Below are 24,361 nucleotides of genomic sequence, written 5' to 3'. Positions count from 1 at the left end.
TGAAGAAAACTGTGTGTTCTTTTAATCTGAAGGGAGCTAGAGTAGGACGTTAGGGTTAGGGTTGTCAGTTGCAACCTGTGTGCAGACCATCTCCTGTACTGACCTTCTGTTCAAGTATGTGAACCTGTCCATTCATTATGGGGTATCTAAACTGGCCCAGGTAAGAGTTACTTTGAACCCATATGCCAAAAAGTGTGATTTCCCCTTTCAATGCATCCACATTTTGAATTGAACCACAACAAGAGGACAGAAAGCTGTAGTAATGAGTTATTCCCACAGACAAATGATATAAATATATATATAAAATAAAGTCATGAATTTCTTAATAAAAAGTGGCCCTAAGCAGGAGTCCTGTCAAAGGTTTGGTTATGTCACCTGTTCTACGCAGAACACAGACAACACTTTATTTATATTGCTATATATAATTAGAATTTAAAATTGACTTAATTATGCATGGTGTGCCTACGACTCATTTTTGAAGTTAGGAAGTGTATAATAAACCCAGCGGGTTAAATGTCTCCTGAATACACAGTGATGTTTTACTTCTGTAGATTGCTGCACATTAATTCAGTTTTTTCAAACATACCACACTGCTATCAAAAGATTGACATCATAATGCAAATATATAGCATGTACAGTAGTTCTATGGGGTCACTTTTGAAAACATCTGGCTTTTGGGTGGTAATGACTGCTGCAATGTGCATGGATTCAGTAAATAACTACATTTTTCTGTTTTACAAATGCTTTTTGCAACAGGCTTTTTGTGTTTATGTGTATTCTTTTTTATTTTAACAGCTGCTCATTTTAACAGCTATTTCCCCCATGGCTTATGCAATAAAAATAACTGATAACTAAGAGTGTTACCTTGCAGTGGGTTGCATATATCTACATACAAATGAGAGAAAGTACTTAGCACATGCTCAGTTGCACTGAAAAAAAGTAACTAATACAAGTTTCTCATTAGCAAAGTTTTTGATTTTGATTAGCTAATTAAAAATTCACACTCAATTGCTTTGTAATGTTCGGCACTTGCTAAACTAGTGGGAGTTACAGCAAAAGAGATAAAGCTGCCTGAATGCTTATCAACTAGTGACAATCCTTACAAGTACACATCTGCCGAGAAGATAGCATTTGTTCCCATGGAGCAATGCAGCCACATAACTGAATATTACTGGGTCACCTCTCACCTCTACCCTATTACTGAGCAGATTGCCAAACCAGACAAGACAGAGGCTGCAAGCACTGCTCTTTAAGTGATATAATAGCTTATTGATTCTCAGCCCTTCTTACCTACTACACTACTTTTGTTCAAAAGTGAAAAATGTATAGGACTCCTCACAAGTAGTAAGATATTTTAAACTGAGCAGAAAATTTAAAAAACAGTTTAAATAAAAAAAAAATGAAATGATTTGTTTTACTGTAGAACATTAAGCCAACCAGGAGTGAATATTCTTGCCATTTCAACATATGAAGCTCCAATAAAGAACTCTAAAGCTGCTGTACATCCAGATATCTACAGAACTCAGTCACTATGGGAAATGTGACAATTTATGACTCTGTCACAGGAATGGTAGTATGCCCCTTCTCTTCAAAAAAAACTTGGCGGCCACACTTCGATTTGAGTGAACCATAAGACTTGTGGAAGGATGTCTACTGCACAGACAAGACCAAAATTGAGGTATTTAGTCATAAGCCAAACTTCACATTTGGAGAAAACTAAACAGTGCATCACAGCAAGAACCTCATTCAAGTCATCAGTTTCTGAAGTATAGGGGTGATCATCTGTAGCCACAGGATCTGAATGCCTCATGCAGAGTTTCCAATGAACTCAGTTTTATATCAGAGTGTCTATCTGTAATGGGTGAGAAACCAGCGTTTTCAAAAAAGGACATTTCTGTGTGTTGCTCTTAGGAAAAAAAATAACATTTAAATAGCAAAAGTAAAAGCCAACAGAAGATGGGGCAATAGGCACTCTTTGTTTGAGACTGGGATGATAAATAAAAAAGGCAAATTCCCTGAACAGGTCTGTTATAGGTGTGATGGACAGCATGCAGGGGTGGGCGTCCAAGGTGGGATGGGGCAAGTTTCCTTCTTGGACGGGAGGCCAGCAATTCAAAGGTACAAGAATGAGGGCAAAGACCATCCTGCCTCAACCAGGAGGCAGGCAGAAGATGGCAAGAGCAGCAGTTGGGTACACTAGTGTTCCTGTAGGGTTGGTCTGAGGAACAATACCTGGCCAGGAGAAGAGTGTGACAGGGGGTGACAACTTTGCAGGACTACATGATCCCTTGTTTTTTCTGCCCTCCTGGCCATCTGACATTACCTTTTTCTTTATTGTAACATAATGAATATTATTGCCTAATCTTGTTTGTTTTATTTCATCTTGTAAAGCACTTTGAGCTACATTGCTTGTATGAAAATGTGCTATATAAATAAAAGGTGTCAGTCTCCCTGGGTGATGCTACCTGTGTGGATACCCACAAGGCCTGCTGGGAACTACTTTGTGGAAGTACTTACATTGGGCTATGCCCTAGCATCGAAAATACCCCTGGGTCCAAGATAAAAGAAGCTACTCAACGTCATCTAGGCAAGCTGGAGTCAGGTAGAAGAAGCACAAAGCTTGTCTGGAGGAGCGGAAGGAAGAAGAGAGAAAAGAGCAGGAAAATAACACCTGTTTTGTTACTTTCATAGCCTTTTGTATGTTATTATATTGTAATAAAACTTGTGTTTGAACCCAGGGCTTGTGTCGTAGTGTTTGCGTCTGCTGCAAAGCCCCCTACGGGTCACACAGGTTATTGCTGATAGCCGTCTACATGACATACTGTAGATATTTTCCTGTTTTGCAAAAGAGTCACCTGATTTGAAGATCAAACTGTTTTGATTGGTATCTCATCACCATGCAACACTGTGATAACACAACTGCCTGTTTTCTTAGTGAATGTTTGTATTTGTTTGGTTTGAAAATGAATCTATTCTGGGGACATGGGTCTCTAATCAGCATACAGTGATAGTTAGCATCCGCTATTGTTTAGCCAATGAAGATGTGTATACAGTTTTGTTATGCAAAGGAAATTGATATGTACCATAGTTTAAGCAATAAACATGTTGATCTTGGCAGCAGAGATTGAATAAATTACACAACTCTGGGCAAATAAGAATAAAAAGAAGTATAGTCAGAGATTCCTAACTGCTGCTTGCTTCTTTTATGCTTTTAGCACCTTACTGCCCTGTAACAACAGTGGCATACAGGTATACCTGGCCCATGTTCCCCTAGGACTGAGGCTGGTAAAATACCCAACAGCTGTAGCATGGCCAAAACTGAGTCTTGCAAAAGGACAATGAATGACACCAAACACACACAAGCAAGTCTGAAAATCTGTAAAATGGCTGAAAAAGACAGCAGTACATTGTGTGGAATTATCAAGTCAAAACAGAAAAACACAAATCTAAATCTCTTGATTGCCAAAATCAATCTAAAGTAAAAGTGAGACGTTTGGGTAGGTTGGATGCCTATACCACTTATAGCACATAAAATCTGAATAGAAGAGCCGTTCTTCACTTGTTCTCAGCAAGCAAATGGGTAAGTCTGAAAAACACAGGTTCATTGATGTTTTGTGAAGGCGCTAAACAAACTGTATTATTATTATTATTGGTTATGGAGTGTGGTACAAGTAATTGGCATGTTTAACTTCCAATGATTAAATATAAAGTAATTCTGAATGATCATGTTTACCCCAAAATGAAGCATATTTACCCTAATGGCAGTAGATTATTCCAGGAAAACAATGTGCAAGTATTCAATCAAAGGTTAGAGCATGAGGATGTTTAAAATACGTCGTAACCCCAATTCGGACAAGATTCATTTTACACCAGGAGGCGGGGAAAAGTAATTATTACCAGAGGTCCTCTGTAATATTGGTTCTGTTATAATGGCCAATGCCAGTAACTGGTACAAATTATTCATGCCAAAGTAACATCCAAATGAATGCCAGGACCCAGGGTTTCCCATTAGAACATTGGCCAAAGCATCACACTGTTTCTGCCAGCTTGCCTGCTCCCCATGCTGCATCCTGTTGCTTTTTTTTCCCAGGTAAACAATGCACCTAGCCATCCACGTGATCTAAAAGAAAACATGTTTCATCAGACCAGGCCACCTTTTTCCATTGCTCCATTTCTGGTGATCACATACCAATTGTAGGTGCTTTTGGCAGTGGACAGTGATCAGCATGGACACTCTGGCTGGTCTATGGCTATGCTGCCCCATGAGCAGCAAGTTGCAATTCACTATGTGTTTGGACACCTTTCCCTCATGGCCTCAATTAAGTTTTTCAGCATTTTTTGTTACAGTAGCACTTTTGTGGCATTGAACCAAACGGGTTAGCATTCACTGCTCATGCACATCAATGAGCCAATAAGCAATGTCACTAGTTCCCCGGTTTTACTTCCTTGGATCACTTTTGGTAGGTGCTAACCCCTGCGTATCGGGAACACCCCACAAGACCTTTCGTTTTGGAGATGCTCTGACCCAGTCGTCTAGCCATCACAATCTGGGCCTTGTCAAAGTCACCACCTTCAAGAACTGACTGTTCACTTATTGCCTAACTCTGGGATGCCCTGGTAACTCATGGAAATCTCTTAGGGCTCATTTATACATCATGCTCAGAACGCTGCCACGCTGATGTGATATGAGATTTTGGATATAAGTTGATAAATATTTTGTACGTCTTTATTTGTAACTTAGGCAAACCAATGTAATATTAGTGTTACACTATTGATAATAATAGCAATGGTTTGATGGTTTAAGAACCTCTCCCTTCCACCAGGACTGAGTCTCTTTGAATTTTACGACAGGATTTGAGGTAAGTGCCTGAAACCAGTTTGGCAAGTGTTTCTCTGCTAAAGTCTTTCAACCCCCGTAAGAAAGCCAGGTTGCCTGCCAAGCTTTACCTTACCATATGGTTTTAGGGGGAGGTGTTAAAATATTCTGTTCCCCCATTGGTCTGAAGTATGGCTGTTTGGAATTGGCTTGTATCAGAAGCCTTTAACAATAGAATAACGAGAGCCCACCTTAAATCTGTTCGCACCTCTCCACCTGCATTGTTTGTCCTGTAAATGTGCCAAAAAAGACAAGCAGCAAGCAGCTGGCTATTCCATCCCCCCACCGACTTAGAACATGTACAAACTTCTCCCAGCTCATGCCTTGATTGATTATCTGGGAGTAAAGTGGAGTTTTAGAGTAGAAATAATAGATCGTTATTTGGAACACACGCATTTCATGTGTGTTCCGTTTCTACAATAATCTGTGTAAACACATTTTTAAAACAGAAATGTTTTTCATATTTTAGTAGTAAATGACAAAATGTAGGCATAAACTGTATAATGTATGAACGTTGCTGGTATTCCCTGTCTGGAGTTTACATGTTTTCCTGCTGGGTTTCCACAGAGTGCTCCAGTTTCCTTCCAAAGATATGCAGATTTGGTAACGCTAAAATGACACTAGTGTGTGTGTGTGTGTGCTGGTATTCACCTTGTGATGGGATTGTTTCTGCCTTGTGCCCAATGCTAGCTAGAATGGACACATCCCTGGATTGATGGATTTGATCATTAAACATACTTTTCAGAGATATTGCGGTAATGTGTCATTGGAATTTAATGGGTGATCCATGAAATTCATAACACAGCGAAGCCGAACCTGTTCTTACCATGATAATATCTCGCATTGCCACCTGGTGGATTCTTCCAGATTTACATAAAGTATAAACAGTAAAACGATTGCATAGCAGGAGCATCTGCTGCAGCATGCGTCGCAATGAAGTATAAACCCGGCCTTACTCAGTCCAATTTTCCATACACTTTTTTTCATTGCCAAAGTTCTTAATTGCTTTAAATGTACCATCCGGTCAATTTTTGACTTTTTCCTATTTCCATTCTTATATAATTTACATTTTTTTGCAAGACAAACATTTTATAATGAGCAGAACTTCAAATAAAAAGAGCAAGTAGGATTCCTTTCCAGTTTTATTTGTGTACTGTAAGAGATGCTGTATGGAACATTTTTATTATGCTATCAATATCCCCTGAAATGCTTTATATTTCTGGGAATGCACCCTCTCTATCAATTCTAGATTATCTGCTATATGGTGTATTGATCGCTCTGTGTCAGCACGACGGTTTAGAATTCTAATTAAAAACTGCCACAGGGCTCCTTAGTATCCCTGAGGTATAAATCACAACCTTAGGGGTTCTGTCCACAGAAGCCAGTTTTAGTTGTCTGTTTAACAAACAAATAAATGTAACTTCTAATAATTGATCCAATGACGGTCACCTTCTAATGTCAGCAAGGTTAAGTAGTGTGACGTGACTGCTACCTAGTGGCAAGGAAATGGAATGTTGTGGTTGTTTAGTAAAAAAAAAAAAAAGCCCTTTAAAGGAAATTAAGGTTAAATCAAAATGAAATAATCAAGATAAATCATATATACTGAAGGCACAACAGCCAAAATGTTACTTAAAACTGTCTTTTGATTTTTCAGCCTAGAATTAACTTTCATTTTTTTCTATTTGCTGATGTAGATTAACATTGGTCTTCCCTTGGTCTCTCTCTACATATACGCTGAACAAATGACATGACTTTGAAAATTACACATGGCTTATCTCTGTGAAGATGAACAGAGAACAAAATGGCAAAATATTAAATGAGGGTACACAAAATAGTATTATAATTCAAAACTCAAGTGCTTAAAGAAATGTACACTAATCGAAAAAAGCTCAATTTCTTCTGCTTGTGAAGAAGTCAGAGAGAAATCCAATAAGAAAAGGACAGACAGAAAGAACGTTATGATGTGTTATGCTCTAAAAAACCTTTCTGTATTAGACTTTATGTATTGGCACAGGGACTGCTGGTTTCACTTCTTTCTAATTAGATGTAATTAAAGCTCAATGTTTCTATGATTCCACATTTAATTTGTTGATTTACACCATGGCAAGCCAAACAGACATTTCACTCTCCAAGTCGTTTGACAAAACTGCATGTTGATTTATCAGGTACTATAGATGAAACGTTTTAAATCACCACCAATACAATTAATGGAGATGGGAGCAGAAACTTGTAACACATGTAACAGGAGGGAAGCACGACCTAGTCCAAAAATAAATGTGGACATCTCTACTGGATAGATAGATAGACAGACAGACACAGACAGATAGATAGATAGATAGATAGATAGATAGATAGATAGATAGATAGATAGATAGATAGATAGATAGATAGATAGATAGATATGGTGGCATAGTGGTTAGTGCTGCTAAATAACAATCATTATATGTTAGAATCCCATGCCCAGCTTTTGTTCATATGGAGTTTTCATGTTTTTCCATTGTCCATGTGGTTTTTCCTTGATAGACTGAAGGATAGACGTATATTGCCAAATATATGACTATGACATAATATGAATTTTAAACAAAGATATTAGTAAAAATTATTTTGATAGAAGAAAGGGCCTAGTGTGGGCTGTTAGTATTTTCATATTTTCTATTTTAGTACTCAATCTTTACTTTATTGAATGTTTGTTACATCCCATTTTTTATGTTAGATCAATCTGAGTACAAATAAAAATTTGTTCTGAAAATAAAAATCATAACAGGAATGAATAAATGTTCCACTGTATTGTATGTGTATATTTTATTAAAACAGAACGGAACAGCTGCACAACAGACAAGCTTAACTGATAATTTTAAATACAGTACATTGTCATTGATAAACCATTCCTAAACATATTCATAGCTATCCCAAAATCTACTTGAGCATTCACAGTATCCACATTATAAAAAATAAAAAACAAATTACAGATAGTTGAGTTAATAAGAAAATCACATCCCAAAACAACATGATTACACCAATGACAATGTAATGGGAAAACATCTTTTAATCTGCTATTCCTTTCTTTTAGATAAAAGAACACTTCTATTATAACTGACTGTGGGCCCCCAGAGGTTTATTTTCACCTGGGATGCTGCTGACTGAAGTTTTTGCTTTCCTCTTCTTCATTTTCAACTGGCCATAGCAAATCAATTAATTAATGAACAGATAGTGTGGAGCTCCATTTATGTTCTTCCCCCTGAAATTGATTTGAATACCTGTATGTTTAAGCAAATCTGTCTTTATGCATTATTTAATTAGTAATCTGTAACGTTTGTAATTACTTTGAGCAGTGTACTTGTCACAGCGCTCTGAGCCTACACTCAGTGTAGTGCACTCTACAAAAATAAACCGAATTGAACCATTAGTATTTTTTTCACATTATTTGCAGACTCATATGATTTTTTCATTAAGGGACTCCGGGTTCACAAAAAAGATATTGAAGATTCTTTGACTCATTCTTGTAAAGCTGTGATTGGCTGGTATCTCAATATAAATGTATATGCATATATGTACTTACGCCCCTCTGCTGTGCTTGTCTCCAGATGAATTAGATCTGGCTCCTTATCTAACCCTTCTGCAGACCTAAAGAAAAGAAAATAACATAGAAGTATTTGGTTTAGAGGAACATGAATTAAGCCTTATCTGAGCATAACACCCAACTGGAATTCACGTGGCCCTTATAGATATTAATTAAGATGCAATGGTGTTATGATTAAAATCACATTTGATTTTTACATTGCACAAATCGCTTAATGCAACTAATGGATTGAAATAAAATTTATAAAAGCAGTTTTTTGAAAAACTAAGGTAACCTTTCTTAGAACCTGGAGCATTAACAGTAGAAAGTCATCTTTTTTAACAAAAACACAAAAATTCTTAAGAAAAAAATGTATTCCTGTATGGGTGTGGGTAAATTAATTTTGGAAGACATTAATGGTTGAAACTATAGAAGCCGAGAGAGAACGTTATTTTTTTAAATTGTTTACCTTGAGATAACAGACTAATTTTATTGAGATCTCGATAAAACAAAAGATCTTGTTTTCTCGAAATTATGAAATAATTGTATCTAACGTGTAATGGTTAGCTTATTGAAGCCACGTCCTGTTTGAAACGGCAGAAGAGCAGAACTGTATTGATCAGCGTGTCACATTTTTATTCAATCAAGGGCGGACGCGGGCTGAAATATGTTTTTGCCTTAGTTTAGAAAATAATAACATTAGTGTCCGTCATTTAAGAAGACGGTTAGCAAGGCTTCAGCTGTATAGGCGTCACAATCAAAGCGAGCCTGATGCCAGAAGCAAAGGTTAAGTTTCGTTTTCTTGAGTTTGCAATAAAATTATTCGATTATCTCAAGAAAACAAATGTTCATTTTTTCAACATCTCGATAAAATTAGTCTGTTATCTGTTAGGAGACAATTTAAAAAATAACAATATTGCACGTCCTCTCTCGGCTTCCCTATAAAACATCTCTGAGAAGGAGAAAATGTCCCTGAACAGGACATCAGCCTATTGTAGGGCACACGCACACACACACACACACACATATCCAAACAGGCGCAGCCAATTCACAGTCACCAGTTACCCTAACTGGAGAAAACCCCAGACAAACACGGTGGGGAAACACAAATTGCACATGGACAATGACAATGCATGCGATTTGTACCTATGGTGCTACATTCATGAGGCATCATTGTTAACTGCAGAAGCATGTATTTTATTTTTATAGTGAATGAACATTATTATAAACTTGACCTCACATTAGCATAACTAAGTATTCATATACATGCTGTATGCTTTTTAGAATGTAATGTAATTGCTAGAGTAGATAGCCAAACATGACTGCAGCCATTTTACTATCAATGTTCACACAATCTGCTGCTAATCTGGTATGGGTGCAAGACACCATGGAGCCAAACTAGCCCTCCTTCTGCAGTGATTCTGCGAGAGTCAACTTTAATTTTTTAAGTGCAAACAAAAACAATTGATTGAAGACTGATTTAACACTGTGTGATCAAAAGTAGCATCACACAGGACTCAGTCATCTTTATTGGTTTCTGTTTCATTTAATTAATGAAGTTTGCTCATAACATCTTTTGTATTAACTGCTGAACAGTTTGCTTTAGGGCAGCACAGTGGTGTAGTTTTTTGTGTTGCCACCTCACTTCTCCTGAGTCCTGGATTTGAACCTAAAATTGAGCTGATGTCTGTGTAGTGTTTTACACATTCTCTGAATATGCATGTGAACTTTCCTCTGAGTATTATATTTTTCCCACCCATATCCTCAAAGATGTGTGCTTTAAGTTAGTTGGGTAGTAGTGTGGGTTTGTGCATGAATTGGTCCTGTCTGGGGTTGATGCCTGCCTGGTGGTATCATTGCATTCTTATGAGCAACCAGATTGGTCAGTTTGGCTTTGATGTGATTGGTCAATTTGGCTTTGATGATGTGATTGAAAGAGGAAATGCGAGTGTGAGACACACAAAGAGGAGTGAATATGTACGAGGCACTCTGAGAGTTATCTTCAAAGATAGGAAATATGAAAGTGGACAGGAGTTGAGCAAGGCACCTTGAAAATAAGGACAGATTTGACATTGGGAGTGACAGTCCTGGGAGGTTCAGACACATAAGGATACTAAGGAAAAGCACTGAAGGTACATGTAGGGCAAGAGGTATAAAATATTTCAAAACATATTCAACTACTTGTCTTTGACAGGTAACATGGCTGGTATTTAAATAAATACTTAAAATAAATTTAATTTGCTTCTAAAATAAATAAATGTACAGTGCTCTTTTTGTCGAACGTTTTCCTTCTACATGACAACATTTGGTGGCATGGTGGCCAAAAAGTTAACACTGCTGCCTCAAAGCTCCTGGTCCTGGGATCAATTTGTGGCATTTATATGTTCTTCCTGTGTTCATTTTTTTCTGGAAACTCTGGTTTTCCTCCTGTATCATATAGATATGCATGTTAGGTAAATTAGTGTCCCTAAATTGGTCTTGTGTGAATGCAGTTCTTTATGCTATGAGCTGATACTCCTTTCAGTATTGGTTCTTATATTGAACTTTAATTAACCTCCTTAGCATTAGACCTGAGCATCACTCAGGCTGTAGAAACAGTGGTAAAACTGTTAGTCCCGAGTGTCATTCGTGTAACAGTATAGACGCATCTCGCGTAAGACCAGAGGTTTACTTCGGATGTAAATGTGCCAACAGAGTTAGTACCAAGCGTTACTCGGACAACGGTATTGGCATGTCTTGTATAAGCGTCAGGCCCACGTGTTGCCCGGGCAACAGTGTAGATGCATCTTCTCCTAGCCTCATAACAGCATCTTATTAAAATCGTCTCTCATCAGCAGTGATGACGAAGTGAATCTATCTTCAGGCAGTGAAGCTGAAATGGTCTTCTGTTCAAATTATTATTCATCATCACTATTATTATTTGCATCATTATTATACTTTCTACACTTCTGACTTTGTACTTTTTGTGTTTTGCATATTTTACAGTCGAAAGATTAGATTTAATAAAAATGTAATTTTTCAAACCAAAAAATGCTATACTTTTTACATGTTTTTTTGAGAAAAATGTAACATTAAGGAGGTTTAGTGACCGAACAACTACCAAAAATATGCATGTTACGGTAACTACAATTCTAATGTTTTGTCAACAAATGTTTTCATGTTTAAACAAAAATGATTTTCACATCACTTAAAAAAAAAGCTCTGTCCATAATAAAATGACCTAAAACGCATAGGTTGTATACACTGGGGATACACGTGTAGGTGGAAAAGTCTTTAAAAGGATGCTAACAATGATGACTTATCACAAAGCTGTAGCGATTGGAAAATTATTTTCCTTTTGCTCATGTATGCATCATTCAAGCTGTACAAAACACAATTTATACATCAAGCGCCTGCCATGTTTCAGCCAGCATCTTCCCCTTGGCTGTTGGTCACAGTTGTGTTTCATGTCTGTCTTGTTCGATTTTGTATCATTTAATTGTATTAATCTTTGTTTTATTTATTTATATATTTTGTATATTTTTCTGTGTGTATGTTAGAAAAGGGGAAGGGCCTTAATTATATCCCTTGTGTTTTGTGGGTGGTCCCACAAGGGGCGGGGCCACCTGCCCATCACCACTAGGTACAACCCTTCACTGTATTTAATGTGGGGCCTCTCAAAGATACCTCACTGTTCATTGAATACACTGGGAGTTGAGAGTTATTGTGATTTTGCTGTGCTTTATGATTGCTTTTCGATGTTTCTAGTATTTTGAACTCCTGCTCTGTTTTTGACTTTGTTTTTTGTATTTTGTATTGGGACTGTGTTCATTGATATTTTTGAACCTCTGCTTTGCTTTCGATTCTGTACTGGGACTTTATTTACTGTGTTACTCCTTTCCTTTTCAGGCTTTGTGGCTTGCATAGTCAGTCAGTCAGTCAGTCATTTTCATCCATCCATTATCCAACCCGCTACATCCTAACTACAGGGTCACCGGGGTCTGCTGGAGCCAATCCCAGCCAACACAGGAAAAAAAAACCTAGGTAGGACGCCAGTCCACCGCAGGGCGCACGCACACACACACCAAGCACAATTTAGAATTGCCAATGTACCTAACCTGCATGTCTTTGGACTGTGGGAGGAAACCAGAGTACCCGGAAGAAACCCATGCAGACATGGGGAGAACAAGCAAACTCCATACAAGGAGGACCCGGGAAGCGAACCTGGGTCACCTAACTGCGAGGCAGCAGCACTTCCCACTGCACCACCCCAGTCATTTTCCAACCCGCTATATCCTAACACAGGGTCACGGGAGTCTGCTAGAGCCAATCGCAACAAAAACAGGGCACAAGGCAGGAGCAAATCCCTGGCAGGGTACCAGCCCACTGCAGGGCATAAACACACACCCACACACCCACCCACCCACACACCAAGCACACACTAGGGACAATTTAGGATCGCCAATGCACTTAACCTGCATGTCTTTTGACTGTGGGAGTAAACCGGAGCACTCGGAGGAAACCCACGCAGACACGGGGAGAACATGCAGACTCCACACAGGGAGGACCCGGGAAGCAAACCCAGGTCTCCTTACTGCGAGGCAGCACTACCACTGTGCCACTGTGCTGCCGCAGCTTTCATAGCCTTTGTGAAAGTAAGTCTTTTTATTTTACCAAGATTTGTCTCTGCCCTTTTCAGTTCTAGTCAGGGTATTATGATGGTGTTTTCCCTCTCTAGTGGACATTTTTGGAAGTGTTTGTGGCAGCTGTGCTTTTAAACCCAAGCAATTTCATGACAGTGCCATGGAATCAAGCTCCTCTGTGTCCACTCTATTGTAATATTTTAATAAGCACACACAAATCAGAGTGTGATTAGAGTATGACTCTTTGTTTCACTCATCAATACTTGAACTCAAAGCTGCCATTTTCAGAAGTGAGCATTTTGAAAAGTCTCCATTTTTGGGGGTTAAAAATGATGGGGTACTGTGGACAAAAGGTGAAAACGGAGAATAATATCTGCATTTTTAATTAATTAACTTTTTGGGTGACCACATTTTTTCAGTTCAGTAATCACAAAAAAAGACAAAAGGCACATTTAGGAAGATCAAAAGACACATTTAGGAAGTTTGATACAGTAAAAGATTATCAGCAACAACACCATCCCTACAGCACCCGGCATAATTTCCATGTGAGAAGAGTTCCATATTGAATTAAAAACTGTTGATGCCTGCACAGATCGGTGAGAGAGCCCACACAGACACAGTGAGCCCCAGCGGAGAAAATGGTAGAATAAGGAACTGAGGTTAATTGAGTGGTGTGACACAGATCTCTAGCCTGCCAGCTCCCAACCAAGTGTACAGCAGCTTGCCAGTACTCTCCATTGGAGTCAAGTGATTCACTGACCCATGCCCACTAATGTTCAAGTAAGGTTAGATTAAAGGAGAATTTCCAGAAGTTTACTGAGTCAGGAGACATCTAGCAAAAAGCTATAATGAGCTTAGCAGAGATGATACCCAGACACAATATCCTTCACTGGATAGAAGTCAAGTTAAGAGAGAAAAGGTCCAGGAGAAGAAATATATGAGGCAAAGGGGGAACAATAACAGAAATAATACTAGACAGACAGTTGATGTGCATATTTAATTTGAATATGCTAATGATGGAAAAATGGATGGATGGATAATAATTGGGTTTTTGGAGGATGTCAAAATATTATTTCGAAATCCTCCCATGAGATGGGAGCAGAAGAAAGGAGGTCATGTTGCCAAACTGTAAGTAAAGGAAGAAGGTCTGGCAGATGCCTTACTCACTCTTGCATATTTGATGATGCTGGCCTTAGTTTTGCAGATAGTAAAATGGAAAATTTATAAAAAGGGTGGGACGGATTCTGGAAGATAGGGGTATGGCTATGTCACAATGGAGTTATTCCAAGATGTTTCTTCAACTTTTGCCAAATCTGAAGAGCATATAAGTTAAAATATGGAGGAGTGACTTTAGCTTTAGGGCAGTAAAGGATAGAGCAAATGGGGATTTAGGAGAAACCATATTGGATTCAATAGGGTATCATGATGGCAGATTTATGGGAGTATTTAAAACTGGTTGAATTGTATATGGATAATAATGTAACTCTAGGTCTGGAGTGCTTAATGTAGGGTCTCTTTCCATTCCAATGAAAGGCAGACAAAAGAGATCTAACTTCGGATCAATTTTACAATGGGAGGATATGGGGGTGGAAGGATCATGGTACTTATAAAATTAAAGCAAGAACCTTGTCACACACGTGTGATTAAGAGGCAGCTACAGGGCCTGAATAATGATAGCTCCATGACAGACCAGGGACAGCGAGGTGCACATAGTTGTGTGGACAGCTTACATTTTCTAGTAGCAGTGTGTGAGGGTCTGATCTGACATGTAGTGGCATCATGTCCAAGATTGGTTCCTAAAACTAGCTTTCCAGAAAATCTTTACTAGAACAAATGAATTTTGGAAAATAAATAAATAAAATAGGATGGAGTCCTACATTCTGTTTTATCTTGGGTCCCTGGCCATGTCAACACACATAAGCTACTTCTTATAAATATGCTATCGTTGATTTGTCCTATTCCCCCATCTGACCCTGGACTGGATTAATAAGGTTTGAGAATGTATTGTATATATTGTCACTATTTCCTCCTCTTCCTCCTTTTAAAGCAAGGCTGGTAGAACAAGTGAAACTCAGAGTAAGGAATGAGGGCTTGTGATGTTGAAATGTTCTCTCAAGAGAAGAACACATCCAAGTAAGGTCACCAGATCCATGGGATAGAATGACTGGCAAATGACAGTAATTAGAACGCCAGAGTATACATCGATTCTAATCACATGACCTAAAGTCATCTGATAAAAGGAAGAACCAAAAGTGATTTATTCAGTTCATGTCTACACTGTGCAACAAACAGAAGGCCACCATGCTAAGGTGTAAACAATGACTGCCTAAACTCACTGAGGAGGATTTAAAAGGAAGCCCTAAAAGACCAAGTAAGAACTTAAATCTTTAAAAATGGCAACTGTTCTCGGAACAAAAGAGAACAATTATTTTCCTTATGGTACTTCATCTGACTTGTTATGAAAGAAACAAAACTCCTTTTCTGATTCTAGACTGTCTAAGGCATAACTTCCTTTCATGGATAGCTGAGTACCTCACACTGGTCATGGTACATAAATAATGTCAATTTTCTTCCATATAAATTAAAAAAGGGCATTTTTCCAAGTAGTGTAGCTTAATGTTATGTTAGACCTTGAAGAAATCACTTCCCCTGCTTGAACTTCCATTGAAGTTAACATGCAGTGTGCACTATGATCTTTTACTTTCAAAACTCTGTTGGAAGACATTCACTATAGAAAGGTGCGATGGAAAATATGGAGTGTTTGATTTGAGGCATCTCTATCATTTTCTTTTTTACTTTTAAAAAGGAAATCTGAACTCAATGCAATATTTATTACAAGTAGAGTACGAAAGAGTCACCCTGAGCCTCAAGTAAAACGAAAAAACGCAAAGATAAATGACGGTTGGCACTCCCTTCACATGGATGTATCTCAGAACAAGTGAAATAAACATACGTCGGAAGGTTCTTTAAAATTAAAGTAATTTTTGGGCCAATGCCAGATGTTTCTAAGTACAAAAGTTGTTTTTTTTGGCTTTGCTACACAGAAACTTTGTTCTTCAGCCTGTGAAACGTCTTTTAGAGTGCCTGATGTGCTTTCTTGTGTCATTTTTAAACACTTCTAAGAAAGTTGTAAAATGAGGCTTACAGCTAAAGCCGTTATGTGTGCTCAAGCTGAACACAAAGTGCCTAAAAATAAAACAATGCTGTGTACTGTTTTATAACAGATGCTTAAAAGAAATATTTTCATGATCAATACATACAGCGTAAGTGGAGTCAGTCCTGGCAGCATTAGGCATGATATCTGAGCTAAGCCAGGACTGGACGCTGGTCCAGCACAAGCTACATTTGCAGGCCACACATCTGCATCAGGAGAGATAATCTATAAGGCATGTTTCTGGACTGTGGGAGGAAGCCTGATTCAAAGGATCAGTAATGGAATCCAGGTCTCTGAAACTATGAGGCTGCTGTGTTGACCGCAGAGCCATTCCATATTTCAATTTCAAATAGAAAAACATCCACTGAAGCTATTAAGGTGAAACAGTCCATTCAAGACACATGCTATTCTTGAAAATCAATCTCCCCCTAACACATTAGCCATTTATAGAACCTGTTTGCATAAAGAAGGACTTTGGCTTTATTTAAAATCTTGTATTAGCGGCAACATCATCTGAAAGTGTCACAGTTCTCTTTGCATTTGTTGAAATGGATGGCAGATATTAATCTTCTTCTGTCTTTTGCTTTGACTTAATGCCATCATGTCCTGAAATGTGTCTGATTGTATTTGTCAGATTGTAAATTCATGAAGTAACTCACTGTTGCGGGTGCTCAGTGAGTTATTGTCTGAAACAGATCCGTTTGCTTTCCAAAACATCTTACCATTTTCAATATGAAATAATGAATTTTCAAAAATGTTCAAAATTGCATGTCCTTAACTTGCTTCTTTATTATACATGTTATTTATTTCTGACCATTGGCATAGCCGAAGGTTTGGTTATATGGATTTGAACTCCAGCTATAAATATATTTTTTGACAGTTCCAATTGATTAATCATGGAAAAAATTAGGATTCATGTTCATGTTTCTGACTAAATAAATAAATCTAACATAAATAAGTAAATATTATTAATAATCAAACGGGCACTGTTATTTATGCTTCAAAAAGTATATATTACTTTTACATACTTGTGCATAACATAACTTTCTCAAACATGGCTACTCCATTTCAGGACTGTGTAGGCCTATCCCAACAACACTGGTGCAAGCAGGAAAATGTAGTGGACAGGACATCAGTCTAAGGCACTGCCCACTCACACAAATAGGGACCATCTGATATCATCACAAAATCTAACCTGCATGTCTTTGTGGAAGAGAACCTTCTGCAGATACCAGGAGAATGTGAAAGCTATTATCGGGAGCAGTATTCTATCCGAGGACATTGGCTCCATAAGGGGGCAGCATTAAACACTAGTCCACTGAATTACCTCTATGCCAACATATAAAATTATTTTAGTTTTAAGCTTGCACTACAAATATGTATGCTCTATTAAGAATGATCTATAAAGTGTACAACCTGCAATTCTCAAAATAACAGCATCCAAAAAGAAATGACTACACCAACATGGAGCTGAAGGTTCAACACAAAGTCTTTTATATGACCACAAACTGAACATAGAAAGAGGGCCAAGCAGTTTTTTGGGATGTCCGCATCACTTAAATTAATTTGTGCCAACATTTTGACCTAGAATGATAACGGACAGTGACTATCACACCCTCCCGTCTGTCTGCTGCATTTTACATTACTAATGTACTATCCGGTTGGAAATCATCAAGCCAAGTCCTTTGAACTTTTCTCCAAAGTAAGTCAACTGGACATAACCGAAGACCTAAGAACTCAGTAACTTCTTCTTAATCCTGTTTTCACTCTTGCACCCAAGATTCTTATTTTATCCACTGCCGCCTTGAGCTTGTGGTCAAGCTGTTCTCTTTCTTTCTGTAATGTTTGACTGTCTTTTGGGATTGGTGTTTTAATGAAGTACTGGCCGTTAGCAAAGTTTGAGATATACTGTGCCTATAAAAGGTTTTCACATTTTATTGTTATTCAAAACTGAATCAATTCAATTAATTGAAATCAATTGAATTAATTGGTTACTATTAATTAAATTGATTCAATGCAATTAATTGATTACAATTATTTAAAATGAATCAATTTAATTAATTGTAATCAATTTAATTTAATTTTAATTTGGCCTTGAACAACAGAAAAAAAATCTTTACTGTCAAAGTGAAAGCAGATCTTTGCAAGTGATTTAAATTAATTACAAATGTAAAACACAAAAAATATTATCCCCCTGTAATATAACAGTCCTAAATCATCACTGGTGAAGCCCATTGACTTCAGAGGTCACAGAATTAGCTGAATGGAGAGCATCCGTCTAGGGCAAGGGGTCACCAACACGTTGCTAGCGAGCTACCGGTAGCTTGCAACCCCTTTCTAAGTAGCTCTCCAAAGGGTTAACGAATCCTACATACATTTGAAAACTTGATTAGTCAAATTAGTGGTGGGCGATCTTTTCCAAAATTTCATATCACAATCCTTTTAACACAAAATCATGATCCACAATATGAATTGCAATCTGTCTTTTCAATGTGGCATACACTTAAGAGAATATCCAGACTCAAATTCATCAAGACCTAAGTAACACTTTATTTTAAATATCAAACAAAGTTGAATTTAATTGTTCTCTCGTTTGCTAGCTAAGCAGAGTTAAGCTTGCTTGGCTACGGTCAGTGTCACAAATGGTAGCATGAGGTGATACCTGGACCCTACAGAGGTTGCACAGGTAGTCCAACTTCTCCAGAATGGCACATCAATACGTGCCATTGCCAGAAGGTTTGCTGTGTCTCCCAGCACAGTCTCAAGGGCATGGAGGAGATTCCAGGAGACAGGCAGTTACTCTAGGAGAGCTGGACAGGGCCGTAGAAGGTCCTTAACTCATCAGCAGGACTGGTATCTGCTCCTTTGGGCCAAGAGGAACAGATTTAGCACTGCCAGAGCTCTACAAAATGACCTCCACCAGGCCACTGGTGTGAATGTCTCTGACCAAACAATCAGAAACAGACTTCATGAGGGTGGCCTGAGGGCCTGACCTCCTCTAGTGGGTTCTGCTCTCACTGCCCAGAGCTCGATTGGCATTTGCCATAGAATACCAGAATTGGCAGGTCCACCACTGGCACCCTGTACTTTTCACAGATGAGAGCACGTTCACCCTAAGCACATGTGACAGACGTGAAACAGTCTGGAAAAGCCATGGAGAACGTTATGCTGCCTGTAACATCATTCAGCATGACCGGTTATGTGGTGGGTCAGTGATGGTGTGGGGAGACATATCCATGGAGGGACTTACAGACCTCTACAGGCTAGACAATGACACCTTGACTGCCATTAGGTATCGGGATGAAATCCTTGAACCCATTGTCAGACCCTATGCTGGTGCAGTGGGTACTGGGTTCCTCTTGGTGCAGAACAATGTCCAGCTTCATGTGGAAAGAGTGTGCAGGCTGTTCTTGGAGAAGGAAAAAGGAATTGATACCATTGAATGGCCCCCACACTTGCCTGACCTAAATCCAATAGAACACCTCTGGGACATTATGTTTCGGTCCATCCGAAGATGCCAGGTTGCACCTCAGACTGTCCAGGAGCTCAGTGATGCCCTGGTCCAGATCTGGGAGGAGATTACCCAGGACACCATCCGTCGTCTCATTAGGAGCATGTCCCCCCAACGATATCAGGCATACATACAAACACATGTGGGCTGTACAAACTACTGACTACGATTTAAAGTTGCTGTAATGAAATTTCGGCAAAATAGACTATAGTGCCTATAGTGCATTTTTTCACTTTGATTTTCGGGGTGTCTTTGGATTCATCATTTCCATCAAACAATGGCATCCTTTCATTCCTAACACATTACCCAGTCCATATCAGTATAGATATCCAGCATGATTTTTTTCCCATTGAGATCTGATATGTTTTCAAAGTGAGCCTTTAATTTTTTGATCAGTTTATTTTCTGGAATGCTTGATTGTCTTGATCGTTTTTTGTGGTCGATGTCTGTGTGTTTTAATGAAGGACTGGGCAAGTAAAGAGGTCTGTGATATAAACAATTATACCTTTCAAAAAGCATGTGCACTTCTGTTAAAAATAAAAAGCTAAAATGGTGAATACAGTTTCTATCATTGTTATTATGTAATTATATAATAACTACTGAGACTTTCTACATTGAGGATATCTACAGTTGAACCTTCATTTGGTAAGAATGAAGTAAATTTTGCTGCTACATTACAGAGATGAAAGAATAACACAGAAGGGGTGTGATGAACAGAGGACTAGTGCATGTGTGTGTTTGTGCGAAAGACGGTCACATGATGTCAGAGTCGGGCTTCAGAATGAGTTTTGCTTTATTTCAGACTGTGTTCCTCCCCTGGCTGAGGTTCAGATTCTTGTTTGATGTCTTTTGTTTTGTTTAATCTTGCTGCGTTTGGCTGGTGCCCTGCCCAGGGATTTGTTCCTGCCTTGCGCCCTGTGTTGGCTGGGATTGGCTCCAGCAGACCCCTGTGACCCTGTGTTAGGATATAGTGGGTTGGAAAATGACTGACTGACTGGCTTTTTGACCACTACAGTACTTGGATTTCAAATTGGGACTTTGTTTGCTTTTGCTGTTTCAGGTAATTCCTTTATGTCTTTTGTGCTTTGTGGAACTTCTTGTTATTACAGAGCATTGTTGTGAAGAATAAATCTTTTTATTTATAAAGATTTTGTGTTTGCTCTTGTTGCTAGCTAGGTTACTCCCTCTAGTGGACATTTTTTGAATCTTGTGCTTATGAACTCTTTAAGATTCACAACAAGTTTCAATTCCTCTGCTTGTCTTTGAATTCTTGTGACAGAACACATACATAAAAATCTTTTTGTCTATCATCAAGAGCAGTGAAATGTGTCAGGAGAGATATTAGATCTGAAAGACTTAGTCTTGTTTCTTGTGCAGGTTTTACAATCTGTCTTTTTTTATTTTATATATATAGCTCTTCACTTGTGGTGAGGAACTTTTGTAACCTATCCTACTACCCTTGTTCAGAAACAACCCCTTGACTGATGATACCCGATTATATTGACTTCCTTTGTATAAAAGCGTCTGCTAAGTTAATAAATGTAAATATACTGTAAGTGTAAATCTTCCAGTTTTACCAGTTTAAATGTCAGAATCCTTTAAACCGGGGTTGTCAAATTCAGATTCTGGGGGGCATCACTGGTTGCCAGTTTTTATTTCAGTCACTATCTTAATTGGTAACCAGTTATCACTGCTAATGGAGCAGAACTTGTTTTGCCTTAAGTTTATCTTAATTGCTTTCTGAGGTTCACAGTTCTCACTTATTTATTTTATAATAATAATTAATAATAAAATTAAAATAAAAGATTATTATTGTTATTATTTATTTTATCCTTAATCAGCACACAAACAATAATGAGATGGAAAGCAAATCAAATGATGACCAGCTAACCCGATCCCATTAACACATATCTGTATATAAAGTCTAAGAAATATCGTCTCCTCGGATGCATAAAATATTTTGAAGGTGCTCTCAAATAAAAGGAAAGTCAACAACTTTATAAATTTCTTGTGTGGGAGCATGAGAATACTAACAAGTCAAAGAATTGCGTGTGCGTGATTGTGTGTTTTTTTAACATGAATTATCTTATAATTCAAAAAGAATATTTGAAGCAAATACAGAGGCTCTCCAGGACCTGATTTGGAGACCTATGAGATAGCGGGTCATCTGCTGGCTGACTTTCATTTCAGTATCATTTAGCTGCTTGTTAAGAAAAAAAGAAACTGTTAGGGTTCTGAATCTTAAGAAGCCACTTAAAATAAAAGCAAAGGAAGTCTGTTCTATTAGCAGCAGTAATTGGATACTAATTAAGAAGGTGCCTAGAAAGAAAACCTGCATCTATCATGATCTGACTTGCAATTAAACATTTTCCTGCCTGTTCATTAGTCTTCTAATTTTCTCCTGACTGTTTTTGAAAGTTTTGAAAACCAAGGTATGCACTGGGCACAGTTATTTTGTGTTTCAACAGATTTTTAACAATGTTAAAAATCAATTTAATTTATCCTTTGCTGGAAGCCAGAATATATGCGGTCATTAGCGCGACTATATTGAAGCCGAATGTGCGCTGGGACACTTCATCTTAAGACGAGCATACACTGTTTGATTTGACACAATTGTAAGCCCAATTTTTCTGATTTTCTGAGTTAGGATCAATTTCTACTCCATCAGGAATGGTTTCATGTGCAGTATGAGAGGGGCTGCAAAGCCAGATTGCATCTTACAATTGGGCTGTTGTATGATCAGAAGAGTCTCTGTCCCTTCAGAAATTTTACTCCGCTGTCTTGGAGTGTGAGCTGTCTCACAAGCCGAATTCCTGGGTTTGCCATTAGATTTTTTTAAAATGTTACTGGGCAGCCACAGCAGTGAGTGTCACAACAATAATAACAGTAGACATGGCACATGGGCGGAGAACATTGAGGCCAAATTAACAGAGAGCAGGTATTATATATGATGTATAGGGTCTGGACATTGTACAATTATCACATTGTCTAAATATCATAAAGCAATCTACATATATAAAATCCAAATACCACTGACTCACTCATCACAAAATCTCCCAAACCTTGACTTGGGACTTGAAATTTGGAATATAGGTTTACCCTTGGCTGTTGTGCTTGAAAGTTTGTGAACCCTTTAGAATTTTCTATATGTCTGCATTAATATGACCTAAAACATCATCAGATTTTCACTCAAGTCCTAAGATAGATAAAGAGAAACCAGTTGAACAAATGAGACAAAAATATTATACTTGGTCATTTATTTATTGAGGAAAATGATCGAATATTACATATTGGTGAGTTTCAAAAGTATGTGAACCTCATGGATGATCAGTTAGTTTGAAGATGAAATTCAAGTCAGGTGTTTTCAATCATGGGGATGACAATCAGGTGTGAGTGGGCACCCTGTGTTATTTAAAGAACAGGGATCTATCAAAGTCTGCTCTTCACACCACATGTTTGTGGAAGTGTATCATGGCACGAACAAAGGAGATTTCTGAGGACCTCAGAAAAAGAGTTATTGATGCTCATCAGGCTGGAAAAGGTTACAAAACCATCTCTAAAGAGTTTGGACTCCACCAATCCACAGTCAGACAGCTTGTGTACAGGTGGAGGAAATTCAAGACCATTGTTACCCTCTCCAGGAGTGGTCGACCAACAAAGATCACTCCAAGAGCAAGGAGTGTAATAGTCGGCGAGGTCACAGAGGACCCCAGGGTAACTTCTAAGCAACTCTCACATTGGCTAATGTTCATGTTCATGAGTCCACCATCAGGAGAACACTGAACAACAATGGTGTGCATGGCAGGGATGCAACGAGAAAGCCACTGCTCTCCAAAAAAAAATTGCTGCTCGTCTGCAGTTTGCTAAAGATCACGTGGACAAACCAGAAGGCTATTAGAAGAAAGTTTTGTGGAAGGATGAGACCAAAATAGAACTTTTTGGTTTAAATGAAAAGCGTAATGTTTGGAGAAAGGAAAACACTGCATTCCAGCATAAGAACCTTATCCCATCTGTGAAACATGGTGGTGGAAGTATCATGGTTTGGTCCTGTTTTGCTGCATCTGGGCCAGGACGGCTTGCCTTCATTGATGGAACAATGAAGTCTGAATTATATCAGAGAATTCTAAAGGAAAATGTCAGGACATCTGTCCATGAACTGAATCTCAAGAGAAGGTGGGTCATGCAGCAAGACAACGACCCTAAGCACACAAGTCGTTCTACCAAAGAATGGTTAAAGAAGAATAAAGTTAATGTTTTGGAATTGCCAAGTCAAAGTCCTGAGATTATTTCAATCGAAATGTTTTGGAAGGACCTGAAGCGAGCAGTTAATGTGAGGAAAAACATCAACATATCAGACTTGAAGCTGTTCTGTACGGAGGAATGGGCTAAAAGCCAGTGTGCAGGAATGATCAAAAGTTATCGGAAACGTTTAGTTGCAGTTATTGCTGCAAAGGGGGGTCACACCAGATACTGAAAGCAAAAGTTCACATACTTTTGCCACTCACAAATATGTAATATTCAATCATTTTCCTTAATAAATAAATGACCAAGTTTACTATTTTTGTCCTATTTGTTTAACTGGTTTCTCTTTGTCTACTTTTAGGACTTGAGTGAAAATCTGATGATGTTTTAGGTCATA

At 38.2% G+C, this 24,361-nt stretch overlaps 1 protein-coding gene across 3 annotated transcripts in view; it reads right to left on the bottom strand.

Moving 5' to 3' along the window:
• Positions 1-24,361, bottom strand: part of LOC120543437 (VPS10 domain-containing receptor SorCS1) — a 1,156,507-nt gene that overhangs the window by 224,539 nt on the left and 907,607 nt on the right. For all 3 annotated transcript variants that reach the window (XR_005636356.1, XR_005636351.1, XM_039776557.1), the window contains exon 6: positions 8,436-8,500. Coding sequence is in view for 1 of the 3 variants with exons in the window: in XM_039776557.1 (XP_039632491.1) it covers positions 8,436-8,500 (65 nt within the window). In the remaining 2 variants the exon portion in view is untranslated. The remainder of the gene's footprint in view (positions 1-8,435; positions 8,501-24,361) is intronic.

Source organism: Polypterus senegalus, chromosome 1 (assembly GCF_016835505.1).
Source record: "Polypterus senegalus isolate Bchr_013 chromosome 1, ASM1683550v1, whole genome shotgun sequence".
In the NCBI taxonomy this organism is placed as follows: Eukaryota; Metazoa; Chordata; class Cladistia; order Polypteriformes; family Polypteridae; genus Polypterus; species Polypterus senegalus.
Note: the sequence above shows the minus strand (reverse complement) of the source record. Positions and strands in the feature narration are given on the sequence as shown.